Source organism: Bubalus bubalis, chromosome 3 (assembly GCF_019923935.1).
Source record: "Bubalus bubalis isolate 160015118507 breed Murrah chromosome 3, NDDB_SH_1, whole genome shotgun sequence".
In the NCBI taxonomy this organism is placed as follows: domain Eukaryota; kingdom Metazoa; phylum Chordata; class Mammalia; order Artiodactyla; family Bovidae; genus Bubalus; species Bubalus bubalis.
In genome coordinates, this window is record NC_059159.1 from 70153609 (window position 1) to 70177252 (window position 23644).

The 23644-nt window shown below is 51.6% G+C and overlaps 1 protein-coding gene across 2 annotated transcripts; it reads left to right on the top strand.

Annotated features, from left to right (window-relative positions):
* Positions 1-160: 160 nt before the first annotated feature.
* On the top strand, positions 161-21264 carry CTSB (cathepsin B). Of its 2 annotated transcripts, XM_006060241.4 has the most exons (10): positions 161-313; positions 12580-12730; positions 13386-13471; positions 14356-14470; positions 16298-16416; positions 17265-17350; positions 17658-17801; positions 18208-18324; positions 19432-19560; positions 20158-21264. In XM_006060241.4, exons 2-10 carry the CDS (start codon positions 12605-12607, stop codon positions 20241-20243), a joined length of 1008 nt encoding a protein of 335 aa, XP_006060303.1. In that variant the 5' UTR covers positions 161-313; positions 12580-12604; the 3' UTR covers positions 20244-21264. The 2 variants fall into 2 exon arrangements, with proteins under 2 accessions (XP_006060303.1, XP_025137123.1); XM_025281338.3 differs by lacking the exons at positions 161-313; positions 12580-12730; positions 13386-13471; positions 16298-16416 and having other exon boundaries at positions 14397-14470.
* The last annotated feature ends 2380 nt before the right edge of the window (positions 21265-23644 follow it).

Genomic DNA, 23644 nt, shown 5'->3' on the forward strand with positions numbered 1-23644 from the left:
CTTCTCTGCAAGGGTCCCAGTGCGCCGGGGATACGCAGGAGGAACTCAGAAACCCTGCTCCCAGCCCCTGCGATGAGCCGGCGCCTGGAGGTGTGCTGGGTCCAAGCAGAACCCCAGCGCACCTGGGCGCGGAAGGTCATGTGAGGCTCCAGTAGGGGCGGGGAGTGTGCGGTCACGTGACGAGTCAGCTGGACACGGGGCGGGGCCCGGCGCTGTACTTAGCGCGGGGGCGGCTGCGGGAAGCTACGGCGGCTGCTCAGGCGCTCAGGCTGCAGGCCCAGGCCCTCGGCGGCGGCGGCGGCGGCGGAGCGCGGTGAGTGCGGGCGGGCTAGGGGATGCGGAAGCCGGGACCCTCGGGGAGTCGCAGCAGGGCGAACCGAGCGGCATCGCGCCCTCTCCGACGTGGTTGTGATGAGAAAGGCAAGCTCTGCGCGCGGGCGGCCGGACTGCACTGCCAGTCCGGGAGGCTTGCCCCCATCTCGGGCGCTGGTCGGACCCCGGGTCGGGTCACCCGACCCCACAGTCCGCCGTCTCCAGAGCCGGAGGCGGGGAGTTTGCCGGCGGACACGAGGGAGGAGTCTGGGAGGAAGAGCTTGGCTTGGATCCCCGCTGACTCCATTTGGACCTCGGCCTGGCTTCCAGCCCCTTGTGAGCTTCTGGTCCTCAGTTTTCTTAGAAGATCACTGAGTTGATAGGAAATACTATCAACATCTGTCTTAGTTGTTTTCTTTTTGTAAATTATTTTCCTGGGCAACTTTCTGCACAGAGTCATACAATTCCAGGGACCCCAGAAGACAGAAACTGGGAAACAGGAACCTGGAACTGGGTGGAGCAGGGTGGGACCCACAGGAAGAGTTAAATCCACAGATGGAGGGAGGAGAAGCTAAGCAGAGGGGAGGACAGGGCACTTTAGAGCCCGGGGTGCCAGCCTCTTCCCTGGGAGTGTGAGAAGAGTGGAATGCCGGCCCCAACCCTGCACTGCTAAGGCAGGGAGTCAGGCTTGGGCCCAGGGTGCTGTGGGAGCGGGAAGGCAGGGCAGAGTCCCTGGAGCATCGCCTGCCCCTCAGCTGATGACTCTGGAGGTCTGGGAGAGGGAGCATTGTGGGGTGACTGAATTTGGAAGTTAGCCAGGCCGTTCTGGTAGATGTGAATTGGATTTGCTTTCTTTATGGACCTTGGTCAGCCCCTTCCCCAGGCACTGAGGAAGCCAATAGGCAGGCACAGGGAGAAGGATAGGCCCCATATCCCTCTGAGACTCATACCCAGTTGGAGGGGCATGGGGTTCAAAAGGAGACCTAGCACCTTTGGTAACCTTAGAAAAACTGCCCTTCAGGCGCCTTCACTAGGGGCATATCTGCCAAGGTACATCCATCTAGTTGAATCTTTAGATGCAGGGTGATAAGACAAAGAGCCTTAGTGGTGTGTCTGGATTGGTTAAAGGCTACTTTCCTTTTCTTCTCTCATAACGTTGTTAACTTCATAGAAGATTGTTTCCTGTTGGTACTGGTAATGGTGACTCTTAAGCTTTGTGGAAAAAGAGGTTGGGCCGCCCCACCCTGTGTGGCTTTCCCAAAGAAGGTGCCCTGGATTCACTCAGATCTCTTAGGGGTATCTGTCCTAGAGGTGGGGTGCTGCCAAGTGGAAAGGTGCAGATCCCTTATCTGGGGGCTTCACAGGCCCAGGGGGAGGCACCTTGGACCAGACAAGAGCCCTGATTCCAGTTACCTCCGCTGCCGCTGGGTCAGGACAGCCCTTTTTCTGAACTGGTCAGGTAGTGAGGGTGGAAGCCCTTTGTCTCCAGGAGGCATGCCCGTGTGTTGCTGACTCAGCAGCTTAAGCCGAGGTCCTCCTTATGGACTGGCTGTTTCCCCAGCTGCTGGCCCTGGGAGTTGGGAGTAGGAAGTTGCATGCGTTTTAGGGCTTAAGATTTCTTTTGTTACCTGGCAGCTGCACTGGGGAGTGAACGAAGAGTGCTTTCAGGTGAACCTTGGAAGGTTGGTTGGACGGTTTTCTTAAATGTGGTGATGAGTTGTGATTGTGTTGAATATCCCTGTCCTTGGGAGAGAAGGACTGAAATGTTTCGGGATGAGAACCCGAAATATCTGCTGTTTGTTTTTGACAGTTTGGCAGAAGGAAAGTATTGGAAATATGAGGTTGAACTGTATGAAATGGTAATTTTTTGTAGGTCAGGGAGCATTGAGATCGGGCACCTTGATACAGTTCAGTCTCGTGTGCGGGGTGGTCGGGGTTGATGGATCCAGTAGGTTGATGGATCTGCTTGAGCAACATGCAGGTGTATGTTGGACTCACTGGGTATTAGGAGGCAGTTGTCACTCTGCCCCTGGTCCTGGGTCTTCATTTTTCTTGGTTTACACTCAGTGCCCTGGGTCCTCATCTTTCTTGGTTAACACTTAGCAGAGCTGCTTAAGCCAGGTGCTTGAGAGATGACTCCTGAGTCCCTCCATGGCTGATATATTCACCTTTTACCCTAGTTTGGGTAGGAGGGGGATCTAGGGATCAAACACCATTAAATATTTAGGCTTCAGTCCCTTTTTAAAGCCCAAGCCTCATCCCCACCTGCTTTCTACCCTACCCACAGCTTCCTTGTCTCAGCCTTGTGTGTCTGGGTGGGGAGGAGGGTGGGTGGTGGAGTCAGGGCCTTTCCTCCTGGTCACAGCCCCCCTCTGCAGGCAGCAACTTTCAGCTTCTTTTCTGCAAATCTGTGTCTAGTTCCTAAGGGACATTGTAACTCCTATCTGCTTTCTCTCCTCTCTGTCTGTCTGTCTCTCTCTCTCTTTTTTTTTTTTTTATGTGGACCATTTTTAAAGTATTGAGTTTGTTACAACATTGCTTCTGTTTTATGCTTTGGCTTTTGGGCCACTTAGGTATGTGGAATCTTAGCTCCCCAACCAACCAAGAATCTCAAATCCCTACCTCCTTGCATTGGAAGGCAAAGTCTTAATCACTAGACTGCCAGGGATGTCCCTTGCTCTTCTCTTTCTAATTTTCCTGCATGATTTTTTTTTAATCCCCTTATGGTTCTTTTAATCCTTGTATCTGTATCAATTTATGAATGTTATTGAAATGCACATGACTTTAATTATACCACATGTATCCTTTTCCACTGGTGTCTGTGAAATTGATTTACATTGATACATACACACTGTTCATTCATTTTGAATACACAGTGTATTTCTCTCCTGAGGGACAGTTAGGTGGGTTTTGCTTTTTCTCTGTCCTCACAAGGCTACAGTATCCTGTCTCTCAGTCAGTTGCAAGGGTTTTTCTGGGGGAGAAGCAGAAGTCGGGAAGGTGCTCGGTCCTACGCTGTGTGCACCGTCCATTTTCTAGATGTCCGTGCTGTCCACTGAAGTTTCACCAGCATATCCTCAGGGCCTTGAGGGTTCTTGCTCCTCATATTTACCAACACCAGGTATTACTAGATTTTAATCTCCGCGCATCTGATGTGTTTGAAAAGCTGTCCTTGTTTTAATTTGCATGGTTGGGAATTCCAGTTTAATTCTTTGCCCTAGGAAATTGTTGATGATGTTTTTCTATTTTTGTTGTTGATCAGTGGTAATTTGTGGGTTTTAGTATGTTTGCCAACAGCTGAAACTTAAGAAGGTTTCTTTTGATCCTAACCTAGGCATCTGGACTTGTCTTCAAGTAGATAATATTCTCTGGTTTTTTTAACGTTGAGGACGCGTGTGGGGTCGGGATATTGGCAGTCTGAATCTTCCACTTTACAATGAGAAAACTGAGGCACCTGCAGGTTTGTGACATGATGGGGCGGGGGGCGGGGGTCACCCAGATGATTGTGCAGAAATCTCTACAATTCCATTTCTTGGCAGTTCTGTCCCCATCCAGGTACACCATCCAGAGCTTGCTCTCGGTCTTTTCTCAAGCTCCAGGTCCCCTCACCTGGGAAACAAAAGCCTTAATCAGGACCAGGGGTCCTTTTCCAGTGTTACTATGTTATGAATGCTGGGTGCTAGGAGGGATGTGCCTGCAGTCTGACTGTGGTTACATGTCTCTTACCTGGCCAGTAAGTCACTCAGTGTGGCCATCAGGATAACCTAGAATTACCAGCAAGGGTACGGGAAGGAGGATGGGACAAATATCTAGGTAGTGAAAGGACTCCGTACAGAGCACAGTGAGACCAGCTATTCTGCCAAGAGACCCAGCGAGGCTGGGCTTCTCCATGACCTGCTGACCTGGAGTTGGGCAAGATCTGTTCATTGGAACAAACAAGTCCTGTGGCTTAGGGTTGAGGCCTTGTCACACATCCACTAGGAGCCTTCAGCCCCCGCCCCTTCTGCCTCTACTTAACTCTGCAGATATTTAGGGGGTGCTATGTTCTGGTGGTTAAGAGCAAAATAAACCATCATTTGGGCTCACCTGGTGGTGCAGTTGTAAAGAATCCACTCGTCAATGCAGGAGACACTGGTTGGTTCCCTGGGTCAGGAAGGTCTCCTGGAGGAGGAAATGGCAACCCACTCCAGTATTCTTGCCTGGAGAATCCCATGGACAGAGGAGCCTGGTGGGCTACAGTCCTTGGGGTCGCAAAGAGTCGAGCACAGTTGAGCGACTGAGCATGCAGGCACACACACAAACCATCATTTGAGGAAGATCTTGATTCCCCCTGCCGCCCACTGGGGTACGTTTGAGGACAGAAGGGATTCCCTTGGGGAGGGAGGAGTTAACCGGCCTGTGCATAGGGAGATATGTTCCATGAGAAACTGTCTCACGTGGTCCCTGAGAAACTGTTTTCCTGCGTGGCTGTAGGGCTGTCTGCTCCGAGCCAGGCAGCCCCTGATGAGAGGCATGTGTCTTTTCAGGGGCCCAGGGAAGGAAACCAGGCCCACATAAGAGAGGTGAGGCCTTTCTGCTGCCTGCTTTTGTATCTGCTTATGTTTCTGTGCCCCCAGTGCCCAGCCAGCAGGGAGATGTAATCTAGCCTCGAATTAAATTAGGGAGCTGCTGTGTTCCTGCTTGCTGGAAAGGCTTGGAACACTAATCTCATTTGAATCTTCAAGGATTTCTGAAAGCTTTTATAAAGGGGCCTCAAGGTCCTTCAGAATCCAGGCAGCATGCCCGTTTTATTGACTGAGACCGAGTGGGGACGAAGTCACCCCTTCAGCATCTCAGTAAGTCAGCATCTGAGTCTGGGATCAAGCTGGCAAGCAAAAGCTTCTACAGCTCTACAGAACCTTGCCCAAATGGTCTTGGTTTTCAAAAAAACAACATTTTTTGACTGCCAAGGACCTTCCTGCAGGTCCATGTCTTTAGGCCTGTTGGTTAGTGGCTCAGTTGTGTCCAAACTCTTTGCAGCTCCTCTGTCCATAGAAATTCCCAGGCAAAAATAGTGGAGTAGGTTGCCATTTCCTCCTCCAGGGGGGTCTTCCTAACCCAGGAATCTAACCTGCGTCTCCTGCATTGGCGGGTGGATTCTTTAACACTGAGCCACCTAGAAAGCCCTTTTTAGCCCTAGACTAGTATTTTTCTTCTCTTTATAGGGTGTGAGCTGTTGTGACTGATCTTAACACATTACTGACTGGGAATTTTTGCAGAAACTGGCGCCTGTGACCATAATACATCTTTGGTCAATAGTGTGTTAAGTGATGTTCCATTTGTGGGCACTGCAGCCATACGGCTTCCAGGCACCAGGGGAGAGCAGCTTGAGGAAGCCACACTGCAGAACTTGGTGGGAATTAGTCACTCATTCTGGGCAGACGATTGGCAGATGGGGAGCAGGGAGAGTCCCCATGAGTGTCCTGAAGAGCTTAGGTGGGTGAGGGTGGTGGGATCCCTCTCACGGCTCCTGGATCCCATGGAGCCTGCAGTGATGTGGTAGATGCCTTTTCTGGGTCTCACAGCACTTGCTTGGGGGCATTCAGCTGCAGGGGGCCTGGATCTAGGGGCCAGATAACCAGCTCATGTCTGGCTATCTGTCTGTTTAGTGCTGTGAGGAGAAGACCATCAACCCTTTCTGCTTGCTTTTTTTTTTTTAATGTATTTATTTTTAATAGAAGGATGATTGCTTTACAGTATTGTGTTGGTTTCTACCAAACATCAGCATGAATCAGCCATAGGTTTACCCATGTCCCCCCCCCGACTTGAACCTCCCTCCTACCTCCCTCCCCATCTCACCCTTCTGGGTTGTTACCGAGCTCCACTTTGATTTCAAAGCAGCTGAGCACGTTTCCGTTTGGAACCAAGACATCAAACAGACCACATCAAGGCTGTGATTCAGATTCAAAGAGGAGGGGTCTCAGGTGTCCTTCAGTTCAGTCAGAGCCCATTTGAAGTCAAGGTCCGTGCTCTGCTCCAGCATGGAGGTGTCGGTGAGCAGCTGGCATCCAGGGGACACCAAGGGGTGCCTGGTTTTGTGTGGGTGCCCTGAAATGGTCCCAGCTTCAAGGGCGCAAGTGCTCATGGCAACAGCGAGAGGCAAGAGTAGTCTTTGTGGAAGAGAAAGAAACACAAGTTCTAACATGGTCCCACTGAATGTTCACAACCCTCCAAACCTTCTACCTTACCCCTACCTAGAGCCACTCTGCTGCATAAGAAACAGCCTCACTTTGTAGCTATTGGCGGAATGTAGGCACTCAGTTCTTTTGAGCCAACTGTGAAAGTCAACTGTCAACAGTATTTGAGTGGCAGTAGTGGATAGGGGGCTTCCCTGGTGGCTCAGTGGTAAAGAATCTGCCTGCTAATGCAGGAGACAGGGGTTCGATCCCCAGGTTGGCAAGATCTCCTAGAGAAGGAAATGGCAACCCACTCCAGTATTCTTACCTGGGAAACCCTGTGGACAGAGAAGCCTGGCGGGCTACAGTCCTTGGGTTTGCAAAGAGTCAGACACAACTTAGAGACTAAACAACAGCAATGGATAAGGAAGAGCACAGGACCAGATGAAAGGCGGGTTGGCATGCATCCATCTTTTTCTGGATTAGCCGGTGGATTGCAGGTGGCCAATTTGGAAATTTCAGGTATATATGTCCTGCCTCCTTAGGATTTAGAATCCAGTCTGCAGAGGGCTCTTAACCATATAAGAAAGCTGTTTTAAATAATCGAGCTTGGGCTCTTGTCCTAAAGGCCTGTGTTCTATCAGCATTTTTGTGCGCCTCCAACTCCACCCGCTCCCCATTCTCATGGAGGCACCCAGGGCAGAGGGTGCGTCTGTAAGCCCTGGGACGGCTATTTGCCCAGCTGTTTGCACAGCTGTAATCATGAATAAATGACTTCATGCATTTCAACACCAACAAAAATAAAACTAAATTAAAAAAAAAATAAAAAAATCAGGCTTGGCTACGTGTCCCTGGGATGTCAGGACTCCCGTGTTCAGTCCCTTGCTTCCTGAGCCCCGGTCCATGGAGCCCATAGCTGGCGGCAGGGAGGTGTAGCGAGCAACTGTGCTCTCGTGGGAGGCTGGACACAAAAGTGCTCTAGGGGTCTGGAGCGGAAAGACATGAGGCAGCCCTTATTTTTAAATGCTAGAGTTTAGCTTGGAAAAGGGCCAGAGGGCGTAGAGGAGCCCGTGATCTGACTTCCCAGGAAGTCAGCTGACCGAGGGCTGGAACTCACATCTGCCCACAGCTGCCCCTGCTCCGTCCACACCCTGACGTGGTCTTGTGACTTGCAGGTGTCGTAATCCTGTATGGGAGCCCTCTTCCCTCACAGTAAGGACCTTCTATTCTTTCTCCCCGGTTTTTAAGGGGGAAAAATACTCCCACAGAATGAGAAAAGGGAAATGTTTGCCCAAAAGAGGGGAAGTGAAAACTGGCAGTGTTTCGTGCTGAGGCCGTGACCCCGGCTAACAGCACGGCTCGGGCCTCCGGCTGTTTGTGCGAGTTTGTCCCTGGTTCCCGGTCCCTGTGGAGGTCAGCACCCGCTGGGATGCAGTTGCCACTGCCCTGGACATCGGTCTGTCCCCTTGGGAGGAGAAACTTGACTCCATATTCTCTGGGGTCTCAGTAGCTTCCGGACCGCCACAAAGGGAGGCCCATTGGGAGGTCAGCTGGAGTTAACACCTGTTTTAATTTCAGGCTCTTTGTGACGTGGAGGTAGGTAGGTGGGTTTGTGCGAACTGGGCTTGTCTGGCACGGGCTGTGAATAGGGACATGAGAGAAGAGAAGAGGGAGGAGGCTTTGTTGCCTTCTGACTGTGGCAGGCACCCTCCTCTCACTCTGGACTTCCACTGGGGGGACACCAGTGGTCATTAGCCCCATTTTACAGGTGGTGAGACTGAGGCTAAGTGAAGGCAGGTGCACAGTTAGGAAGTAAGTGGAATCCAGGTCTCCGGACTACACGCCTGGAGCTCATCCTTGAACTGCAACCCAGATGCTCTTATGTGATGCTGCAGCCCCAGTGGGCAAGTTGGGGCGGTGGTTCGTGCTTTGCTGCAATCCCCAGGTTCACGGGTCTGGTTCTCACTGAGGCCGGGGTTGAGCTGGGAGAACAGTTGATAGGAGCCATGGATTAGGACCCATAGAGCAGGAAAGCAGGGTGGCATTCCCTGCCACCAGGAAACCAGAGAAATCTTACATGTGATCTGGGTTGCATGGAAGTGCCCCATTCTGCACACTGAGCAGCTGGCTAAGCCCACAGGGGTCCTGGGGACACTCCGCTTTGACACACAGGGAGCATTCACGAGGATGGCCTCTGGTTTCCTGGGGACCCAGCTGTGTTCCTGTGACCTGGACAGGCTGTGGTGAGGGCCGAGGGTGGCGACCCTTCCAGCTGTGATTCTGATGGGCCTGTCGGCCCGGCCTCCAGCTGCAGGGGTGGGTCTGTATGCAGGGAGCACACACACCTTCTCAGTGCAGTGCTGAGATGACAAGTGTAAGTCAGGGTGTCGATAGGAACCCTCTTCTTCTCTGCTCAGAAGCCTTTTAAAAAGAAGCCCTGGAGAGCTCCTTTGTCCCTCCTGGCACAAGCGTGTACAGTGAAATATCTCCTGACAGTTTGGAGACTGCCTGACTCGGGGTCATGTGAGCAGCAGCCTTCCTATGAGTCACTGAACATGGGAAGGGTAAGCGTTTTGAGCAGAAAGCCACTCTAGAGAAGACCTCTGACTGGAAATGCATCTCGAGCCTCATCAGAACATGTTCTTTCAGTTGGGTTCTTTCAGTTGGGTGGCCCAACTGAAGGATTATTAACAGTATTATTCTTCTACAGGAACAAAACTTAAGAGTATAGCATGTTCACTCCAGAAAAAATAATTTTTTTAAAAAAGAGGGAAGGCTGTATAGTGAAAATGGGCTTCCTAGGTGGCTCAGTGGTAAAGAATCTGCCTGCCAATGCTGGAGACTTGGGAGCTGTGGGTTTGATCCTTGGATTGGGAAGATCCCCTGGAGGAGGAAATGGCAACAGACTCCAGTATTCTTGCCTGAAGAGTCCCATGGACAGAGGAGCCTGGCAGGCTACAGTCCATGGGGTCTCAGAGTTGAACGCAACTGAGCATGCACACGTATAGCGAACGTAAGCGGTTATGTGTGAGTATGGTTTTCTTGACATTTTGCATGTAGTGACAGGAGTAAACGTACTCGGGTTGAGGGGTCACACTTGCCATGACTCACCTGCTCCTTTGCTTTCTTTCACTTACTGTATGTGTGTGTGGGCATATATATATATGCCCACACACACACACACACATATATTATTATCAGTACAATGTGGTTCACTTCCACAGGTTCATTTCCTAATGGCTGCTTTGTAGTTCATTATTTAACCATTTACCACAACTTAACAGTTACTGTTATAGATGCTTTCTTTCTGGTCTTTTGTGAACACCAAGAATGTTTAGTGAATACGCATGTTACCAGTGTCTTTGTGGTTTGAGGCTTGTGGGATACATTTCTAAAGGTCAGATTGCTGAGTCAAAGGGTGTGTGGATTGAAGAGCTGATAGACGCTGGGCGGTACCTACTGGTGGGTAAACAGCAGCAGCAGCATCTGATTCCCCACCTCTAACCCCAGTGGAAAATGATCCCACTGCAGCTTCTGCCAGTGTGGTGGAAGATAAATATCTCTTTGATGAGCATCTTTCAATATCTGCTGGCCTTCTGAAGCTCTTTTTCTGTACACGTACTGTGTATCTCCTTTGGCTAGTTTTCCATTATGCTGCTGCTGTTCTGATTTTGGGTCCTTTGCTTATTAGGGAAACAAAGCCTTAAGTATATGTAAGGGCTGTTTTTTGTCTGTCACTTTGTATGTTGTTTTTTTTCTAGAAGGGAGGCTTTACTTTCATGTAATCAAACATTTTCCCCTTAAGGGCTCTGTTTTATGTCAATCTGAGGCATTCCTCGCTCCAATATTATGTTTGTTTGTTTTACTAATCTTAAGGATTATCTTTTTTTGGCTCTGCTGGGTCTTCTTCGCTGCGCACGGGCTTTCTCTTGTTTTGGCGAGCAGGGGCTGCACTCTCGTTGTGGCACATGGGCTCCGTATTTGCAGTTCCCGGGCTCTAGAGCAAAGGCTCAATAGTTGGTGCACACGGGCTTGGTTGCTCTGCGGCATATGGGATCTCCCCAGATCAGGGATTGAACCTGCGTCTCCTGCCTTGGCAGGCGGATTCCTTATCCCTGAGCCTCCAGGGTAGTCCCAATACTACTTTTTTTAAGTGTGCTTATTTTCTCATACAACTTCTGTGTTTTTATGCAAGATCTTTGTTCCATGTAGCATTTTTGCGTGTAAGAACTTGAGGGTAAAGATTCAGTCTTATTTTTTTCCCTTTTTGTAAATGCACAACCAGGTGTGCAAACACCATCCACCGAGATGTGTGTTTCCTCCCCCACCTCTGCCACACACAGCTGTGCCTCCAAGTGGCCTGTTGTGTTGATGGACCCCTTCCTGAGCTGGCATCCCCCGGGGTTTATCATACCTCTGCCACCCCAGGGGTTTAGGCCTCCGTCACTGCTGCTTTCCAGAACTGCCTGGCCAGCCTCATACATGGATTCTTCCCCGTGGCTTGTTGCTTAAGCAACAGATACATTTAGCTTTGCTCTTGCTTAAATAGAATTCACTGTGTGGGAGGCAGCGTGTTCAGTGCTGTCAAACACGTCATCTTCCTGTACCACTCAGCAACCTGTGACCTGAGGAGGCGACACAGTGGCCAGCGCCTTTGCACACACACACACACACACACACACACACACACACTCACTGAGAGGGCATCTCCCCAGGCCCGGTGGTGCTGTGGCACCTGGGTCATATTTCTTGCTCTCATCAGAGCCTCCTGCCTAAGAGTGTGACTCTAGAACTCGCCTGTCTCTCGACCTGCAGGCCAGTCCAGGATCTAAGGCCGTAGTGGTAATGGGATGACTTACCTTCTTGGAAGCCCCGTCTCTGAAGCACAGTCCTCGTCTGACTGGAAAAACCACAGAAGGTCCCAGGAGACCTGTGCCACCGGCCAAACCAGCTCTAGTTCCCGGCTCTCGAGAAAGGCATGCGGAGCTGGAGGTGGACTTGTGTTTGCTTGTCTGGTGTTCAAAACGTGGCTCGTGAGATTTATCTTCGGTTTCAATTTTTGTCTCTCACTGGGCTTCCAGTTGAGACGTGGTCACAGGGAAAGGTGTTTACTCTTTGGGAGCTCAAACTTGAGAAGAGGCCCAAACCCTGTTCCGGTAGCGCGTGCAGAGGCAGCTTGGCCACGGCAGCAGGCGCCATGGGCTTGCCTTTGCGTGCAGATTTGGTTTTATCTGTTTGTTTGGGATGGACTTGTTGGCACTGCTTGTCACCTGGGCCCTGGGGTGGGTTCTGACGGAAAGCAGGCTGCCTTTGCCCCAAACTCATAGTTCACGAGATAGTTGGTTCACAAACCATGCAGTGAGCAGCACCATTTCAGACCGCGAGCCCTTACCTGGCCCTGCAGCAGCTTTGGAGGCTTAAGTGACACGGTGTCCTGCCCACATCAGTGGGGCCTTTTGCGCATGGCACAGCCTTTCCTTGGCTTGTCTTGTGTTCCTGGACCACACGGTCTCTCTTGACCATTCAGGTAGCTGCAGCAGAATGCCACAGACAGTGGCTTCCAGACAAACTTACTGCTCTCAGTTTGGAGACTGGGAGTCCCGAGATCAGGGGCCAGTGTGGTCCACTGAGGACACCCTGCCTGGTCAGACTGCCCTTGTGTCCTCACATGGAGAAGAGGCAAGGGAGCTCTGTAGCGTCTTTTTTATAATCAGGGCACTAATCCTACTCATAGGGGCTCCACCCACATGGCCTTATCATTCCCCCAAAGGCCCCACCTCCTAACACCATCACCTTCTGGGATAGGATTGCAACTTCAATTTGTGGGCAGGGGACACAAACATTCAGTCCATCGTGCAGTCCTGTGTGCTGTGGGCACGGGCTGGGACTCTGAGACAAGGCATGAGAGCCCACAGGTGCCAAGGTCCCTGCAGGCACTCTGCCGACCCCCTGTTTCCAGAAGGGGAGACCAAGGAGCATGAGGGGGCAGACGGCGGAGAGAGGATGGGACGAGGCCCCCAGAACGGTGCATCCTGAGGTGACGCCTTGTGTGTGTCGAGCACTTGAGCTGAAGGAAGAAACGTACTGATGTCTCGTGTCCTTTCCTCTCCAGGTGAATCTCCGATCCAGTTTCCAAAATGTGGCGGCTCTTGGCCACCCTCAGCTGCCTGCTGGTGCTGACCAGTGCCCGGAGCAGCCTGTATTTCCCGCCTCTGTCCGATGAGCTGGTCAACTTTGTTAACAAGCAAAACACCACTTGGAAGGTGGGCTGGGGGCCCCTTCTGTGCGTTCTGACTCCTGCAGGAGGGGCGGCGGCTGTGGCCCACGGGCCGGTGTGTCCTGGACAGTTGATCTGATTCGTGGTCCTGACTTGCTTAGGCCCGTGCCCACTGCCCTGTCCCCTGCCTCGTGTGTGTGTGCGCGTGTGTCGTCCACGTGTGTGAGAGTATGAGTGCGAGTGTGTGCAGGTGCATGGGAGAGTAAACCAGCCCCCGTGGAGTTCACAGCTGGGTTCGTGCTGAGACCCCACCGTGACGAGGGTGCTAGCGTGGCCAGGTCCTGCTTGGGGTCCTTTTCTAGGTGGCAAGTGGTGACTTCTGTGTTCTTCCCTGGCCTGAGGGGCAAGCTTGATCTCTGGGGTCTCCTTATAAAAGGGCACTAGTCCCAGTCTTGAGGGCTACTCCCTCACGACCTGATCATCTCTAAAGGCCCCACTGTATCACAGCATCACAGTGGGTTAGGTTTGAACGTGAATTGTCGGGGGAGAGACATCATTCTGGAGCAGTGCCCCAGCACCCTTGCGCTACGGGGTTGAGGGGACCCCTGGCCTTGTCAGGCCCTGTGTGGGTGGTGTGCACATGCCACACCCCCAACCCCCCAAGTCGGTGGGTGACTGCTCTGGGTGGGGCTCTTTTCCAGGCTGGACACAACTTCTACAACGTGGACCTGAGCTACGTGAAGAAGCTGTGTGGCGCCATCCTGGGCGGGCCCAAGCTGCCCCAGAGGTGCGTACCCGCCCCCAGGTAGGGCACCTGGCTGCACCAGGACTGCTGGCATGTAGGCAGAGATTATGCTTGGCACAGGGGCAAGGGGGGGACAGGGAGGCTTCCCTGGCATGCAGAGGCCTCATCTGCCCCGCCCCCCGCCCCTAGCTGCAGGGACCCCGCCTGAGGCGCAGGGCCCCGCTCCCAGTGCCGGAATTTCCTCCTGTGCTTCTCGGGTGTCCCAGCTGCAGAGGGAGAGGCCCCAGGTCTGAATGGTCTTGAATAAGCAAAACCTGAAAAAAGCCATGTAATCTGCCATTAATGTTTTATTTTTCTGGAAAAGTCTGCATTTTTCATGCAGATACTTCCCTTGAAGGAAGCATTAGAAAAATCTATGAGGTTGGGATAGTTAAGTGATGGGACCAATACACAGTTGTGAAGATGTTTGAAAAACGATGAACATCTGGCAGATGTTCGATTCAGGGTAGCATGGGGAAAGCAAGAGATGTAGTTATCTGGACCCTGAGGTTAAAACTCTTCAAAAATATGCACAAAATAAGTTTAGGCAGAAGTATACAGAATGGTAAGTTATTTGGAGGAGTAGAACCCAGTTTTGTTTTTATCAAGCTCCAAGTGGGAAGTTCCCTGGCAGTGCAGAGGTTAGGACTCCATGCTATCACTGCTGAGGGCATGATTTCAATCCCTGGTCGGGGAACCAGCATCCTGCATGCTCCATGGCGCAACAAAAAAAAAAAAATTTTAATAAAATTCCAAGGGGACGTCCTTGCACATGGCCCCCTCCACACATCTTCTTCCTCTCCCTGCAAAGTGACAGCCCAGGCCACAGGGGCTGGGGGCGCGGACTGTAAGGTGACGGCTTGTGACGGAGACCTGTCATTTTTCAGAGATGTATTTGCTACGGATGTGGTTCTGCCTGAAAGCTTCGATGCCCGGGAACAGTGGCCAAACTGCCCGACCATCAAAGAGATCAGAGACCAGGGATCCTGTGGCTCCTGCTGGGTGAGGCCCTGCGGGCCAGAAGGGAGGGTTGGGGTGAGGGGCTGGGGAAGGGTGGGATCAACCAGGGGCTCTAAGGTTAGACAGGTTGAGTCTAGGCAAGTCACATAAACTTCTCGAGGCTCAGTCTCCCCTAGTGTAAAAGAAAGATCCCTGGTGGTCGTGAATCATGGCAGGACCAGGTGGAAGAATTGACAGGCAGAGTGTCCTGTACAAGGCATGCCCCACATACGGGTTGTGAAGCAGTTTTGATTTCTGTTGAACACCCTGTCCTGGGCCATCAGCAGACACCATTAGCTTTGACCCCTGCTCTGCCTGGCTACAGTCCAAAGGTCGCACAGAGCTGGACACGACTGAAGCGACTCAGCATGTACGCACTGCTTCATGAAGTAGCGGTGCATCTGTGTCAATGAGCTGTCTTAACTGTGTGTGTGGGGGTAAAACACGTGATATAAATGTAACCGTCCTAGTCTCTCAGTGTGCCAGCCGGTGGCGTTGGGTTCGTTCCCATTGCTGTGCCACTATCACCAGCTGCGTCCACAGGACCCGGCACCTTGGAGAGCTGAGACTCCATCCCCACTAAACAGAAACTCCTGCTCGCCTCCACCAGTCCCCAGCGACCACTCTTCTACTTTCTGTCTCTCATGACTTTTCTTTTTTTTTTCCTTTTAATTTTTGTTGGAGTGATGGCTCAGACAATAATCTGCCTGCAGTGTGGGAGACCCAGGTTCAATCCCTGGGTCAAGAAGCTCCGCTGGAGAAGGAACTGGCTACCCACTCCAGTATTCTTGCCTGGAGAATCTCAGGGACAGGAGAATCCCAAGACAGAGGAGCCTGGCGGGCTACAGTCTATGGGGTTGCAAGGAGTGGGACACGACTGGACACACATACACATAATTGCTCTACAAGGTTGTGTTACTTTTTACTGTACAGCAAAGTGAATCAGCTACATACATCCCCCGATTTTTGGATTTCCTTCTGATTTAGGTCACCACAGAGCACTTAGTAAAGTTCTCTGTGCTATGATTTTTCTGTTTTTTTTTGTTTGTTTTTTTTTTAAATCAATCAGTTTATTATAGGGTGACTCACAGGGTAGGATCAGGATGGGGGATATGAGTGGGGACAAGAGTCTGGAATCATTTGCAGCTGCACTCCACACCACTGAGGAGCCTCTGGTGTTTTATAGCTAACCTAGGGTATGGGGACGGGTAGTTAGAAGCTTGAAAATGGGAAGTACATTCTTAAGTCAAGATTCATGAATGGTAACCAGGCATTGTCAGCGAAAGTTTTCCTCATTGTTTGGGGACTAACAGAACATAGAGGCTACATGGTCCTAATGATTATGAAACAAAATCTGTTAAATACTAAAGCCTTTGATGACATAGAAGTGATTCACTGCATCATGCAATCAAGGTATATCAGCAAAAGGACCAGAGAAGCTGTAGGGCCCCCAGATGGCATCAGTTATGCTAATAGTCATACACTCCACCCCGACTTTTTTATTTTGGGTAGGGGAGCTCTTATGATATTAACTAGTCTGGATACCTCATATAAGTGGCATCATAACAGTATTTGTCCTTTGTGCAAGCTATACTTTTATGTTAAAAATCCCAAAACTGCATGGTTCAGAGATAAACCAAATGCCCAGGTAGAGGTCTGGAGTGAACTGGTCTCTTGCTTTAAAGCGCAGCTTCAGCCCCAGGACCCCCAGCTGCCTTGAGGGAAACAAGCCACCAGGAAGGCCCGAGGTGTCAACTGTGGTCTCCTGGGTGTGGGCTGGAGGGACCGCAGCGCAGAGTGGGGCTCACCTTGGGGGGCTTGTTCCTGCAGGCGTTCGGGGCTGTGGAAGCCATTTCTGACCGGATCTGCATCCACAGCAATGGGCGTGTCAACGTGGAGGTGTCTGCTGAAGACATGCTGACCTGCTGTGGCGGCGAGTGTGGGGACGGGTGAGTCGGAGCCCCTGGGAGCTTCCCCAGGAGACCTGTGGGTGGACGTGGACTGGAGGGCTCCCTGTAGGGTACAGGCATGATACTCCCTCGGGCAGGACGATGTCTCTACCAAGACACGATGGGGCCCCAGGGCATCTGGAAGCTGACCCTGGGAGATACTGCTTTTAGGAGGCTCCTGAAACCAGGCTGGGCCCCCACAGGGCTGGACTGGGCCTCGGTCAGGGGAAAACAGATGTTCCCGGTTTAGTTTCTGGGTTTTATTGTGCTTCTTCTCCTTTCCTGTTCCTCGGGGAACAGCTTGGGACCTGTCTCCTCCTCTGTAACTGAGGTTTGATGGATTCCCAGATAAGCCCACATTAGGAACACAGCTCCCTGTTTTCTGCCAGTTCTGGCCTTGGTTTTGCAACAGTGGTTCTCAGATGTGGCTGCAGATTAGAAAAACCTGGGGCCTGAAAAGAAAGTAAAAAGGGAGTGCGTAGGTCTCAGCCCACAGCAATGAAATCCCTGGAATTGGTATTTGTAACATAGCCCCAGGGATTCTCATGTGCTGCCCTTTGAGAACCCCTGTCCAGAGAGAAGACACAGCCTCCTGGTGAGCACATGATTATGAAAGTACTTCTGATTATGAAAGTACTTGGTGGGCAGTCCTGGGTGATTCCCAGCAGGAAGTGACTATCAGGAGGAGAATTGGGGGATTTTGGGGATCTGGGAGAACCGACGGGGATTTTGGGGATCTGGGAGAATCGACGGGCCAGTTGCTGAAGGCGGTGATGGGTGTAGTGGGTGGTGGTCTGGGAGCAGCCAGGACAACTCTCACATTGTTTAATGAGTGGCTCTTTTCTCAGCTGTAACGGCGGCTTCCCCTCTGGAGCCTGGAACTTCTGGACAAAGAAAGGCTTAGTGTCCGGGGGCCTCTATAACTCACATGTAGGTGAGTGTCTGCCTTTAGTTCCCGTCCAGCCAGATGGATTTTATAAGCAGGATTACTCCTTATAAAATGGTCTCATTTTCCCCTATAAAGTGAAGATCAGGGTTGAGGGTACATTGAACGCTGGGCTGAAAACTCAGGTAGAAGACAGGGCAGCCCTGTGTACACAGAGTCAGCAACTGGAAGAGGGCAGTCTTGGCGCCACAGACTCGGGGCGACTTCCATTCTCATGAGCTCTCACCCTGATTCTTCTCTCTGGCCTCTGAGGGGCTGGCTTCCTGCTGACACCACCTTTCTCCTTGGCCTCCAGGTTGCAGGCCGTACTCCATCCCTCCCTGTGAGCACCATGTGAACGGCTCCCGGCCCCCGTGTACCGGTGAGGGGGACACCCCCAAGTGCAGCAAGACCTGTGAGCCTGGCTACAGCCCGTCCTACAAAGAAGACAAGCATTTTGGTAAGTGGGGTGGGCGACCCCTGCCCCGGGCCCAGGGAAGCTGAAGGAGGAGGCCAGGGCATTGGAGTCATAGGTCAGGAGAAGCGATGCGGTTAGTGCCTCTTTGATGGGAGAGAGCAGCACGGTGTTCTCTGCATGTCTCCACCCTGAACAGAGTCTTAGACCCTCAGTCTCGGAAGGAAGAGACCAAACCCCTCAGTCACGGGGGAGTAATCTGGCCTAGGAGCCTTCTCCTCCTGCCCTGCTTCTAGGGCCTCATGCTTACTGTGCATGCATGTGCACGCGCACACACACACACACACACACACACACACCCCCAAGATCCTGCCTGCTGGAACCCCATGAATCAGGGAGTGGCTGACCCCCTGCCGGAGGCACCCTCCCCACTTGGTTGGTTTCTTTGCAGGATGCAGTTCCTACAGCGTCGCCAACAACGAGAAGGAGATCATGGCAGAGATCTACAAAAATGGTCCAGTCGAGGGGGCCTTCTCTGTGTACTCGGACTTCCTGCTATACAAGTCTGGTGTGTATCCCCCTCCCGACCCCACCGACAGCACCCGGGGAGGCAGGTATAGGTTCCTGCTGGCAGGATGTCCTGGGTGGGCGCTGGGCCTCCAGCAGTGCCGCACGCTGCTGGCCACTCTCTCAGCCCTTTGCACCCGCCCTGTCCGTGGCCAACTCCTGCTCCTCCCAAGCGTCTCCTCCTTTCTGCTCCTTCTGGAGCCGCTGGCCCCATCTCTCCAGCTCCATCACTCCCCCAGCACGTCCGCAGGTTTCCCGTGTCTGCACTGGGTGACCTCCTCTGTCATCTTTGTCTTGACAAAGTCGTAGCCTTGTGCCCAGCCCCCAGTGGGTGAGGAAACAGGGAGCACCTTCCTGTGGGGACTCAAAGTGGGAAGGGGGCAGGATGGTCCCCACCCAAGAGCTGTCTTAGAAATCCCCTGTTCCAGACAAATGGTCTGTGCTGAGGATTTCTGTCTCATTTTGTATTCTGCTTGTTCAAAAACTCAAAGCTCTCTAGTCATTTAAAAAAAAAAAAAAAAGACCAAGTTGCCTGGCGAGAAAAAAATTATAAACCTGGCAGTTCTTAACTTCCACTAGTGTTATAAAAGAGAACACATTTCCGATTGGACAATCATTCATCAGTAACCTGGTGGTCCTCTGAGCACCTTAGCCGGTATCTCTTCCCATCAGTCAGACTTGCAGCTGCCAGCCCAGCCCTCTCCCACAGCACCCAGTCTGCACGGTGTGCCCCAGATTAGCAATTTAAAACTTAAGCCACAGATAGCCTTTGACAAGTCATTGCATGGAGTCCTAGTATGTAAAAAAAATAATCGTTGATATTTTAATGTGTCAGAGTTTCTAATTTAAAAGGCAGCCAACAAGCACATTGTATTGCATTCCATCCTAATATTTATCCCCCATGTTTGAGTGTGCTGGGCTTTCAAAAATATATGTAAATAATTCCCGAATGTTATGGGAATCCCTGGAGTCTTCCCATGGAACACCAGGGCCCGTCCTTTCCTCTGGCTCTATCTGTCCTGTGTGGGGTTGGCCAGCTGAGCGGGCGGGCTGCTGTGGGAGACCAGCGGTGCCCAGGCTGAGTCTGAAGGGTCTTGTCCTCCCCCAGGGGTGTACCAGCACGTCTCTGGAGAGATTATGGGAGGCCACGCCATCCGCATCCTAGGCTGGGGAGTGGAGAACGGCACCCCCTACTGGCTGGTCGGCAACTCCTGGAACACTGATTGGGGTGACAATGGTGAGCGCAGTCCCCGCTAAGAAGGCGCCCAAGCCAGGGCACAGTGGGCATCGTGTCTGCCAGCTGTGCTGGGGAGCTGGGGTTTCCCCTTGCCACAGGGGCAGCCTCGGATCCCAATAGGGTGTGTGCATGGGGGCATGGCCTCAAGCCAGATGTGCTCGTCCTGGTTCCGCAGGGGGCGGGGGGCCATACCGTCCAGAAGTCTGATACAGGGCTGGGTGGGAGGGTAAGTGGAAGCCCGCCGAGCACCTTGGTGCCGGTTGGTGACAGCTTTGGGGCTGGTTTGTGACTTCCACTCCCCCGTCTTTCAGGGGTGGGTCTGTGGCTTCCCAGGTGGCTCAGTGGTAAAGAATTTGCCTGCTGATGGGGGAGACACAGGAGATGTGGGTTTGATCCCTGGGTAGGGAAGATCCCTTGGAGAAGAGAATGGCAACCCACTCCAGTATTCTTGCCTGGGAAATCTCATGCACGGATGAGCCTGGTGGGCTATAGTCCATGGGATCACAAAGAGTCAAACATGACTGAGCATGCACGCTGGGTATGTTGGCAAAGATCAGAATCCAAGCAGACTAAATGCATCTTACTTCTGCTTTCCAGGCTTCTTCAAAATCCTCAGAGGACAGGACCACTGTGGAATCGAGTCGGAAATCGTGGCTGGAATGCCGTGCACTCATCAGTACTAGAAGATCTGATCTGCTTGGGGCCCTGTCTGCTGGCCCAGGGCCAGTTTTCCCCTAAATACAGCCACTTGGACTGGGGATGAGGTGGGGGATAGGGGGGAGTGGAATGTCTTTTATTTTTTGAATTATGATAAGATATAAAGGGTTTTTAGACAGGGTCTGAAGAAGACTGGGTCGGGCCAAGCTGTGTGTCTGCCATCCAGTCTGTCTTCCAGACACACAGCCAGGCCTGCCCAGGGACAGACTGCTGCCCCAACACGAACACGTAGACACACAAGCCACTGCCGAAGCAGAGCGAACCTTTCCCCGTAGACGAACTGTGTAGTGCCTGCGACCCCTGCTTCTGCCCTGACCACTTCTGTACTGCCCCCACCCCCGCCTCTGCATCACCAGGGAGCAAGACCTTAAAGGGTTTGTAGATTTCCTAGAGTGGAAGGCAGAGTTCCTAGTTAGATCCCTGCACAAGCAGGCAGCTTTCCGGATCTGGAGTGGGACAGATCTGAGAAGAGACCGTGGGGCAGCCCTTTGGAAAGCCCTGTTGTTCTCCCAGGCCCCTGCATCTGTCGCGCGTCGCAGCATGGCTCACCCTCTCCGGTCCTGTCCTTGCTGTGATCCTTCTAAGTTTTCTTTTTGTGCACCTCGGCTAATCATGTGAATGAGATGGAAGAGCTGTACTACTTGTACGGATTGTCTCCTTCAAACGAGGTGGTTGTGACTTGACTGACCTCGGTGCCCTCTAATCCAGTGAAACTAGTTTGGCAGGAAGCCAACTTGTACCTTTTACAATCACTGCTTCACCCTGTTAACACAAGGAATGGCTGCCAATAAAAAGCCTCTCCTTCAGTGTGAAGTCTGCGTTCTGGTGGTATCTCCAAGATTGTGTGTCACTGTGGACTTCTAGCTGCTGTCTCTCCTTATTCCCCAGAAAGAATCATGTTCCCATGAATCTGGGTACCCTCGAACCTCTAACCAGGGAGGTCTTGTCGCAGTTTAGTGGAACAAAATAAATACCTAGTTTTAACTATGTTGCTGCTGCTGTACTTTCAAAGCATGGTGCCTCATTCTCATCAGCCGTGTTCTGTTGATTAAGCAGCTCTGTCCCTGTTTTACTAAGGTAAGAACTCGTACCTCTTTTTACCAGCCATACACCAGCAGTGACCTGAGGAGCCCTGCAGGCATGGGGTACTGGTGGTGTACCGGTCCTCCTCCAAGCCAGCGTCCTGGGGCCCTCCAGCGTTGCAGCTGGGTGGAAGCAGAGTCCATGTGTGGTTTTATGAGCTCCTGGTCTCTTGGATTTACCTTGCTGGTTAAGAATTACTTATTTCTGGGAGTTCCCTGGTGGCCCAGTGACTGAGACTGCGTTCCCAATGCAGGGGCCCGATTCAATCCCTGGTCAGGTAACTAGATCCCACGTGCTGCAACTAAGATCCAGTGCAGCCAAATAAATGTTTGAAAATTACATATTCCTTTGTATTCTTTTGCATTGTCCTAGATAACACGCAGGAAGTTTCAGTTCAGTCATTTCCGACTCTGCGATCCCATGAAACGCAGCACGCCAGGCCTCCCTGTCCATCATCAACTCCCGGAGTCCACCCAAACCCATGTCCATTGAGTCGGTGATGCCATCCAACCATCTCATCCTCTGTCGTCCCCTTCTCCTCCTGGCCTCAATCTTTCCAAAATCACAGGACCATACATACACAAAGGAAGGACACCAGTTCCTGAGGGATCAGGAGCCCATTAATACTGGCAACATCCACTCCTCTCCCGCCATCACCACCATCACTGACCTGTTGATACCACAGATCACTTCCCCTCCACGACTGGGAGCTGGACCAGTGCTCTTCTGAGAAGCGGGGAGGTTGGCCTTTGGATGTGCCTCAGAAGTTAGGATCAGAACTACCTCATACAAGCTCTTAAACTTCTGGTTAACATTGTAGGAAAAACTGGTGGAACCCAGTACTTACGGAATGTTTAATGAGGTTTAAATCTGTAGATATATCATTGCATTATGTGTACAATTTCAACCGGGAAACATGCATAACCTCGGTTCTAACATTTTCTATCCACTCCCACACACAAGTTGAATAATCCCATTTCCTACTTTTCTCCAATCCATGCTATGTACCCACCGGCACCTCCATCCTTACCCGGAAGCTAGCAGAGATGCACTAAGTGGGCCAGAACGACCTTAGGGCATCTTCATGCTTGGCCTAAGGAATCATTGCTATGAAACAAAAAGCAGAATTTAGGATTGGGATTGATGTCACTACTTCAGTAAAAAATTTGCCACACCGATTACCACCTTGTCACCTCGGCTCACTTTTTCTTGGGTGCCTCCAAGCAAGAGGACGGTTGGAAGTGACAGTGCCTTTTCGTTCTTTAAGTGGAGGAGGGCATATCTTTGTTAGAAGTGGGAGCAAAGGTCGATCAGCCTAACCCACTCAGAGCATGCGTCAGAACGCTACACTGAAGAGCCCTGCTACTCGGGACTGGCCCATGGGCCAGCAGCATTGCTATCTCCAAGGTTCTAAGAAATGCAGAATTTGGGGCCAGACCTGAGTCCGCAGTTAAAGAAGACTATCAGGGGACCTGTTAAAAATGCAGGTTTTGAGGCACCTCCCCACGTCTCCTGAGAAAGCATCAGTTCAGTCACTCAGTCATGTCCAATTCTTTGTGACCCCATGGACTGCAGCACACCAGGCTTCCCTGTCCATCATCAACTCCTGGATCTTGCTCAAACTCTTGTCCACTGAGTTGGTAATGACATCCAACCATCTCATCCTCTGTCATCCCCTTCTCTTGCCTTCAATCTTTCCCAGTATCAGGGTATTTTCCAGTGAGTCAGTTCTTCACATCAGGTGGCCACAGTATTGGGAGTTTCAGCTTCAGCATCAGTCCTTCCAATGAATATTCAGGATTGATTTCCTTTAGAATTTGATTGGTTTGATCTCCTTGCAGTCCAAGGGACTCTCTATCTAGAGTTTTCTCCAACACCACAGTTCAAAAGCATCAATTTTTTGGCGCTCAGCCTTCTTTATGGTCCAACTCTCACATCCATACATGACTAGGAAAAAACTAGGAGAACTATGAGAAAACCTGGAACCTTCAGGCAGTTCACTGAAGTTTAAGAATCAGCCTGAGAGCTCTGTTCCCCAAACTAAGAACCTAGAATGCCTGTTAATTAACAAACATCCAGCCACTCCTCCTCCTCCCGCTACACCCCCAGCCCCAGAGAAGGGGCCCAGTAAATAGAAGATGGGGGCTTCAAAGCAGTTTCTCAGGGAAGGGTGGGTGTGTTTGTGGGTGCAGGTCTTAGTTACAACTCCAGAAAGCTGCCCAAATGGCGTTGGGCTCTGTGAGCTTCTTGAATTAAAGCCCTAGATTCAGCTTAGTCAGAAACT

Coding starts and splice junctions, on each gene's coding strand:
- CTSB (XM_006060241.4), top strand. CDS start 12,605: ATGTGGCGGCTCTTGGCCACCCTCAGCTGCCTGCTGGTGCTGACCAGT. Junction 16,417..17,264: donor GGCGGCGAGTGTGGGGACGG/GTGAGTCGGAGC, acceptor CTCTTTTCTCAG/CTGTAACGGCGGCTTCCCCT. Junction 17,351..17,657: donor CCTCTATAACTCACATGTAG/GTGAGTGTCTGC, acceptor CTTGGCCTCCAG/GTTGCAGGCCGTACTCCATC.